Source organism: Cucurbita pepo, chromosome LG02 (genome assembly GCF_002806865.2).
Source record: "Cucurbita pepo subsp. pepo cultivar mu-cu-16 chromosome LG02, ASM280686v2, whole genome shotgun sequence".
Classification (NCBI taxonomy): Eukaryota; Viridiplantae; Streptophyta; class Magnoliopsida; order Cucurbitales; family Cucurbitaceae; genus Cucurbita; species Cucurbita pepo.
This window is the reverse complement of record NC_036639.1, coordinates 1,089,065-1,097,866: the sequence shown is the minus strand read 5'-3', so window position 1 is coordinate 1,097,866 and position 8,802 is coordinate 1,089,065. Positions and strand designations below refer to the sequence as shown.

The 8,802-nt window shown below is 39.7% G+C and overlaps 2 protein-coding genes across 2 annotated transcripts; both read left to right on the top strand.

Annotated features, from left to right (window-relative positions):
* The first annotated feature begins 342 nt into the window (after positions 1–342).
* Positions 343–2,094, top strand: LOC111787711 (zinc finger protein ZAT10-like). The gene has a single exon (XM_023667743.1). The coding sequence runs from the start codon at positions 1,169–1,171 to the stop codon at positions 1,934–1,936; it is 768 nt and encodes a 255-aa protein (XP_023523511.1). The 5' UTR covers positions 343–1,168; the 3' UTR covers positions 1,937–2,094.
* Positions 2,095–5,520: 3,426 nt separating this feature from the next.
* LOC111788805 (LOB domain-containing protein 39-like) lies at positions 5,521–6,812 on the top strand. Its single transcript, XM_023669322.1, has 2 exons — positions 5,521–5,997; positions 6,073–6,812. The coding sequence occupies exons 1-2, from the start codon at positions 5,814–5,816 to the stop codon at positions 6,507–6,509; spliced, it is 621 nt and encodes a 206-aa protein (XP_023525090.1). The 5' UTR covers positions 5,521–5,813; the 3' UTR covers positions 6,510–6,812.
* The last annotated feature ends 1,990 nt before the right edge of the window (positions 6,813–8,802 follow it).

Sequence of the window (8,802 nt, the reverse complement as noted above, 5' to 3'; positions counted from 1 at the left end):
GAAACAAGGCCACTGGATTGGTTAAATTAGTTTGGGGGAGGAAAAAAGCGGTGATGTTTATTATATTTGTTGGGGATAAGAATGGAGTGATGATGGTGATGAGTAGGCAATGACAGCAGCCAAGCATTAGCACAACACGTGTAAATCTTTATTCCGACTCACCATTTATGGACCCCATTCAGCTACGTCACCAACCCCTCCTACTTGGAATATTTATATTTCTAGTTCTTAATTCCACAGAGGCTGCTTCTTCTCTCCATTTTAGAGTCAAAGGAAGCAAAAGAAGGGGAATTTCTGGGAACGTGGGGGTGCGGTGTGAATGGAGGCGGTGAGTGTTTTACCAAATGGCAGCGTTTTAAGGGCAGTGGAAGGAGGAGTTGTAGTAGTCAAATTGTAGAGGTTTTAAAAGTAAGTGAACTCCCCCCCTCCCCGCAATTTATTCCGATGTGCAGGGCATGGTATTAGATAATTGCTTTATTTTAATTTGATGCCTTTGACAATGGATAATTATCATCTATTTTTTAAAGGAACCACTCCTTATCCACTCGTAGAGATTTGGCTAAAATTAGACCAAATCCTCAAACACAACACAACAGCGCCACAGCCGCCACATAACCCCACGACGCTTGCCTGCCTTCCACTCGTTTTCATATTCACATTCCCACTTCATTAAGCAATCGCTAACCCACCGTCTCACTCTCACTTCAATTTCAATTATGGCGGTGGTGTTCGTTTCCTTTTCTTTCTTTCTAATGGACGTGAGATCTTTTAAGTACGGGGTCTTCCCTGAACCGGGTTGGGGTTTGGACAATATGACTTGGAAGGTGGAATGGTATTGTAGTTGAAGTGTAAAAGTATCTCACTCACTTACTTTTATTCTAGTTTGGAGTTTGACCCAACTGGGTCTTCCTTGGCCACCAACGAAACCAGTGATGTCTACAAATTTATATTCTTCTTGGCCATCTTTTATTACATTCTCACCACTTGTCACGCAACTTCCTTTCTCTTCCTCTTTATCCTTCTTTATAAACCCATCATCGTCTTCTCTTACTCTCATCACTCCAAACCACTTTCAACCAATTCCCCACATCAAAAACTTTGCTATCTCTGTTCTTCTTTCTTTTCAGGTGCTGTTTAATTCTCTGAATTTCATCTATCTCTGTCTCTAATGGCTCTTGAAGCTCTGAATTCGCCCACCACTCCATCGCCGGCGCTGCACTACGACGACCCGAGTCTCAATTCGTTGGAGTCTTGGTCTAAGAGGAAGAGAACCAAGCGTCCGCGGGGATTCGACAACCCTCCAACCGAGGAGGAGTATTTAGCGTTATGTCTTATCATGCTTGCTCGAGGCGGTGCCACCGCCTCTGACCCTGACCACCGACTTGCTTATGAAGTTCCGATTCCGGCTCAACCCATATCCGTTGTTAAACTTAGCTACAAGTGCTCTGTTTGCGACAAGGCGTTTTCGTCTTACCAGGCTTTGGGTGGACATAAAGCGAGTCATAGAAAATCAGCTACAGGGGAAGACCACTCCACTTCCTCCACCATAACCACTTCCGCCACCGCTACCACCGCCGTCGGTGGGGGTAAATCCCACGAGTGCTCTATTTGCCATAAGTCTTTTCCCACCGGTCAGGCCTTGGGTGGCCACAAGCGTTGCCACTACGACGGCGGAATTGGCAACAACAACAACAACAACCACCACAACCAAACACACAGTCACAACAACAACCACACCGTGACATCGTCCGAAGGAGTTGGGTCGACCCACACGCAGAGCCACAGCCACCGGGACTTCGACCTCAACCTCCCCGCCTTGCCGGAGCTATCTCCGGGATTCTTCATCAATTCCGGCGACGAGGAGGTCCAAAGCCCATTACCCCTGAAGAAGCCTCGAATCTTAACAATTCCCAAAGTCGAAATCACTCAGACATGATCTTAGGGGGAAAGAAAAGCAGAAATTGTTTGGATTTGTTTGTTGAGTTGATGATTTGTTTGTGTGTAAATAGAAAATAGGAAGTTTGTTCTACTCCTCTACCCACTATTGTACCTGTAGTCAATCTCTGAGAACTAATTCAATTGATTATTTTTTCATATTCGTTTACTAATTCATAAACGATAAATTAATGGCATTGACGTTAAATAATGGTAATAGTAACAATAAAGCATCCAAATTCAAAGCACGCAAGGAATCGGCATCATGAATGTATGAAGATGGGGCGTTGGCGACAGGTGATGTGGGGGCATCGTCTAATGGTCAAAACTTAATAAAGGAACAACTCAACCAAGTACCGAGCGTATCGAGTCGCCCTAATACTTCGTGATGCCACCATGAGCATAGCAATCTCATCCACCTTCAAAGCTTGCTTGGATGTGATTAAGGATTGACCACGAGTTAATTTTATATTCCAAGCATCCTAGACATCCATAGATTCATACTATTGAGGCTGTTTATCTATGACGAGTCATTTTTGTGCACCATGCTGACTCCCAATCTTATAACACACCAACTTGTGAAAAGGGAGTGATGTTGGTGCACCTATGCTTTTCGACGGTGTTCTTAGAATCTCATTCTCCAAGGAAGATGCAATGCTTGCATATGCCATGACATACACATGTGCATAAGGTGGCTCACTAGCTAGTGAGGCCCATATGTGTTGTAGAACCAAATATCATATTCTCTTATACATTTTAAGACATTTGATTCATCAAGTTATACAAGTAACAGAAAAATTAGTTTGGAGTTCAATTGACACAAAATTTGGTAGGTTACATCCTTTTACTTAGACGAATTTCTAAAACAACTTATCAAAAATGAATGAAAATTCCGACTTTCAATAATCTAGCTCGGGACCCATATACCTCTATCAAGTGAGAAAATTGTCCTCTTTGGATGTTCGGTGCCGAGTAAGGATATTTCTATACCCTTATAAAAAAAAAAGTGTTGTTCTACTGTCGAACCGATGTAGGATCTTACAACTTCTATCTTACTCCTTAGTCACATGAAGATACTTGTATTGATTCGTGATCCGGCTCCAGAACATTCATGTGAGTACTCTTTGGTGCAGCATTTGTAAGCAATGGATGGGTGATGGAGCGATGGTAGAGTTGGGTTTGGCATGAGGGACAACGCTAAGGCCGTTCAATTAGTGCTTGAAGTTGTGTTTGGATTTTTGTCCAAATGGGTAACGCCAACTCGCAGCTTTATTAGGCGTCTTAAATGTAATTCGGTTGGGCTGGCAAATTCTGATTTTGCCACGTTTCCAAGTAAAGGAAGGAACCCATAACATAATTTATAATTTTGCAAGCAAAGCCACCACCGCGTCCGGAATATTCTGGATCCCATCAGTTGCGCCTTAAAGCCAGCTAAATGGACTTGATTTTGACACCAAATGCGTGCGCGGTGAAGAACGGGAAGCGCACAAGGACTGACTTTGTCAGATTGTGTGTGAAAGTAGAAGCTTTGAAAAGTAGGCTTAGCGTGTGGGGCGTTGAGTTTGAATGCGTACTCAGTTTTTAAGGCTGACCCAATCTTGAAGCGTTTACATTTACACGAAATATAGAAGAGAAAAAGTCAAGTATTGATGATCGAGTGAGTCTCTTTTAAGTGGTTTGAGGGTCGCCACCGGTGGGAATTTAGAAATGTTGGTGTGGGGGCAAATGGATTTTAAAATGGGGTCGGCCGACCACTAGGGCATTCAAGTGGCTGATGAGGTAATGAATGACGATGAGCCACCGCCGGCCACTAGGGAGGAGGCGGAAGTGTGGCTGAGGGTTTCTCAATATCAGGTGTTAGATTGAATTGAAAAGGCATACAAAGGGAGTTTCAACAACTCATAATAGATGTAACCACCCACTTTCCACATGGCTAACATGTCAAAGCATCCCCTTATTTTTATATTTTGATACCATTATCCTTCCTTACATACTATTAACATGTGTATTACAAGCCAAGAATATGAGTATATTGCTATGTGATTAAGGCATCTATTATAAAGTCCGGACAAAGAATGTATCACCAAGAAAAAAAAAGGAAACCCAAACATGTCTGTTTTAATCAGTTAAGTTATGATCATGTTGTTCACTATGTTTTTGTTGCGATTGTGCGACAATCATTCTCAGTATCGAGTGAGTCAGCCAATTTGAAATTGCGAAAAAGGAGAGTTTGAAACAATCCCCTGAAAATTTTATGTTCCAAAGTTTGGGCCCAAACAATGAGTTCATATTTTGGGCCTAAAAGGTGAGTGAAACCCAAATGATCCAAAGATGTGGTACCCAACAACACCCAAGTTTTGTAAGAAACGCCAAACTGATGGAATATGCAGCTAACAATAATTTGCACATAATTAGGCAACGCTATCTTGTTTAATCATTTATTGTGCACCTAATGAGTACACATTCAATCACTTGGAGGCCCGGCTTGGTGTCTGGCTCTTATATCATTTGAAACCGTCCAAGTCTTTTAATTCATTACGTGGGTTGAGATAGTAGATGATTGAGGATTTGTAGGGGTGGACTTTAATGGTTTTCGAAAGAGCGATATGAATGGTAAAGGGTAAAGCATCCAATCGAAGCTTTGGTGGGAACTGTTTGTTTTCATTTTGAAGCAGTTTTTGAAACATAAGTGACTTAGTTGGTCTAACTGTTTGAGGCAAAGGCCCTCCATTGCCACCATTTTGATACATAATTCTTCATAATTTTCCAACCCCACCCATCCTTCTTATGCTTCTCTTCTTGGAAACATTGGATAAAGCTCAGGTTTGTAGATAATATATAACAACAGTGTGACCCATTTGCAATAAACTCCAGCAAATTAGAACACATAATACTTTAATATTTCCTATAAATTAATTGTTCTGACCGCAACCGGCTCCCTCGGTTCCCTGTTTACACTCCACTCCACCACTTGCGTCTCATTTCTTGTACTTCCGACAAGCTTTATAGTTTTGTTGTCATTAAAAAATAAAAAAGTTGGAACACAAATTTGCTCCTTCAACCCATTGAGAGACACTTTTTAATAATAATATTTTAATAATCGACTTTTTAATTAAGAAGATATGTCATAGCCCTATTGACAGATTCTATATCAATTGCAGAACGAAATGAAACATTTTTTTAAAATCATGAGATTGACGTTGAGAACAAAAAAAATATATTTAAACTTTTATAAGATTCAACGGAATAAGTGTTGGTTGGGATTAAATTATCCTAATGTTTGTTTGTTGCTTTAATTGGTTAAATTATGTTTAAAATATGTTTTCTTTTAAGATTCTTGAATGCATTTATAAATTTTTAATTTTGGGTTCAATGAATTAAATTTTAAAGATGATTTCATATTATTAATAATTCATTTTTTTAAGAAGTAAATGACGTGTTAAATATAATATTTTAGAATCTAAATATTCAACGTTTTTAAATGAATGAAATTAGTTTAATATATAAATGAATTTATGAATGGTTGAGGTGGACGATCGGAGGGTTGAGATTAATTTGGAGAAGCAAAGGAAGGGGGAAGAAGGAGTCGCGGAAACACGGAGCCGCTCTCAAGCTCAGAGTTTGGAAGATAATTCAGGAATGTATGTGGGGACCACGGGGCCCACATATTTTACAAAAAAGTCCACAGTCAACACTCTGACATCAAACTTAACCACAGTTACTTTCCTAACTCCAACGCCATTTCAGATTCTCTGTTTGTTTTAAACACGCTCTGCCTTCGCTTCCCAACGCTCCACCACCTCGCCTCTTCTCGACCACATTATCATTGCCTTTGCTTCCTTATAAGAATCGTGTGTGATTTTATTAACAATCGGAGAATGAGTTGCAACGGTTGCAGAGTGCTTCGAAAGGGATGCAGTGAAGCTTGCGTTTTAAGGTCAAGTCTTCATTGGATCGACTCGCCGGAAGCTCAAGGCAACGCCACCTTATTTCTTGCTAAATTCTTCGGCCGTAGTGATCTCTTGTCCTTTATCTCCGCTGTTCCCCATCATCAGAGATCCGGTATACATATTTCTTTTTTTTTTTTTTTACTTCCGAAATGAACTCTTAGATAACCCTGTTCTTGGTTTTTTGAAGCTCTGTTTCAGTCTCTGTTATTCGAAGCTTGCGGCCGTACGGTCAACCCGGTGAGTGGGGCTGTTGGGCTGTTGTCGAGCGGGAATTGGCATGTCTGTCAGGCGGCGGCGGAGACGGTTCTCAGGGGCGGAGTTCCCCGGGCAAACCTCGGAATCGAATTTTCTGGAAATCCCACGGCGGAGACAGAATCCTCTCTCAGTTTGAATACGGATGTTTGGACCAGCACCACTCAGAATATTCAATTTTACCCTTCTAGTCAGTTCGATTCCCGGCGACTTTCCGATCTCAGTCTTGCCACCGGCAAGGGAAAGACCCATCCATTGGAGAATCGACGCTCTCTCGATTCAGAGGAGTCGGTGATGACTAGCTTTGGAAGCGCGGATCATAGCGACGGCGACCGGCGGAAAGAGAGGAAGCTTTTAAACTTATTCATCTGAAGAGAAAAAAACAAAGCGAGGAATTTTGTTTGAGATTAGTGGGGGGACGATGGCGGTGTAGAAGTGAGGACAGTGAATAATCCAATGAGTTTTAATAATCAGTTCGTCGGAATGGACCGTCGTAGTGAATTTTGTTCCGGCGCCGAAAACACCGGTTAGCTTTTGGGACTAATTTATCCCTCTCTTTTTCTTAATTTAGTGAATAATGGACAAAATGATAATATTTGGAACTGTGAAGGCATTGGGAGTGTAAATACAAACCCAATAAAAACAAAAAGATTGGAGTCGGTTCATATTCGTGTACATTCCTGTTTTCAAATTTAAAACGCAACCTATTCCATAGGTTAAAACATACAGAAAAAACTCGTATTGTTCTATAAGGATAGTCTTCAATCTTAATTAGGCAACGGGATCATCACAATAAAAGTAGAGAAATGTTAGAATCATCAAATGTCAAATCCTAATATAAATCCTAGACCTTGAATACAAATGATATCACAGTTGCACCAATTCTAATAAGATGCTAAGAATAGAATAACTAAAAAAATGTTTAAAGAATTGAAAATCACTTCATATACTGATCAAGTGTACTTTCATTAAAATTTTATAGCTAAATGTTTCACCTGTAGCAATTCTGTAGCAATTCTATATTAGATGACTTACACCAACAAGTACACATTTTTTTGGGTGATTCAATCATAAAATCTTCATAATTAAACATGCTTTACATATCCGTGAGTGTGAGTGAAAATAAAGTTAAAAAAGCCATAGAAGGAATATAGATTTAAAAACTTAAAAAGAAATATAAACTATTATTTTCAGTAAACTAAGAATGCTAACTATCAGAAACGCACCAAATATGAGTCACAAATTGAATTGGTTTTGCTTTTCATTTTATTTAATATTTTTTATGATTGATTGGAAGGAGCAACTAAAATTCTGTCGGTGTCGATTTTTGCAGAACGATAATTTTAACAAAAAGTAAAATAATAAATAGAACTAATTAAAATATAGGCTCGGCACAAACTTATATGGTTTGATTTGGCAAAGTCTATCAATCCACTCCGATTATGCCAAGTGGACAATCCTGCGTCCCATATTGTCAGTGGATCATAATTACACGATTAAAGTAATTACTTCAATTTTATATATTTTCATGTACCTCACTCTTCTACCCTACAGAAACCTTCTCAAATCATAATTATTTCTTCATTGATTTTTTTTAATATAAAAAAAAGTGGGCTTTTATTATTTTATTATTTTTAAAAAAGAAAAAAGGGTGCGGTGCACGTCAGCATGGCCCACCAGACACTGGAAGTGGGTTCCACGGCATTATCACCACCAAGCACCCATTCGGCGATTCCGATTGTTTTTGTTTTTAGTTTCGACAAAAGGCAAAGGCAAAGGCAAAGCAGATGATGACACCAAAAGCAGTATTAAAAAAATGAGCTGAGCTACTTCTTCTAACTTCTATTATTATTATTATTGTATTAATATACATATTCAAGCATTCTCATCCATCCATTCGCTTCGCCGCGTAGTGCGCCAAATGCTTATGTACTACTATGCCCACCATTTCTCTTCCCTCAGAAGTGGGGAAGAATCGTGTGTGTTGGTGTTGTATAGTATGAGATGAATTCATGAATGCACGGTATCATAGTCATGTTTGTCTAAAACGTGTTGATACATTGCACCCATCTTATCAGCTTGAGTGTCTATAGCACAAAGGGAAGAGGAAAGTGTACCTGACTGACTCATCAATGTACTTGAATGAATCCATGAGCTGATCTCTTTGACTTTCTTGTCAGCCAGCAGCCATAACGCGCCATCTTTGTTAGGTTCTTCTTCCTTGTCTTCCTTTTCTTTCCTGAACAGTTCATAATGCATGAAAAACGTAAGTAAAAGCAGAGTTTGGTCTGTGGGGGTCTTACACTAACACTAACACTAACACAACAACACAAGTTACAGAGCAGAAGAGAAAACCATGCCCCTTCCCCCAGTCGCAGTCTCAAGATTCCATTCCAATCACAATTAAGAATTATGATGAGATTTCCACTCGGAATCTAAATCCTTCTGAATATAGTTAGCTAAATGTGATGTAGTGTCGTTTTCACCCTCTACTCATGACTCATAGCATTGCACGAGGTCATATCCACTTTTTTGACCACCTATGCAAACTTATCATCATAAAATTCGATTCTTGATTCCCACTCAAATCACATTTTGTTTTGGAGTGAGCGAGAATTCAGGCAAAGAAACAGATGCCATTCCGTTCTTTTAGGAATTTCATTCA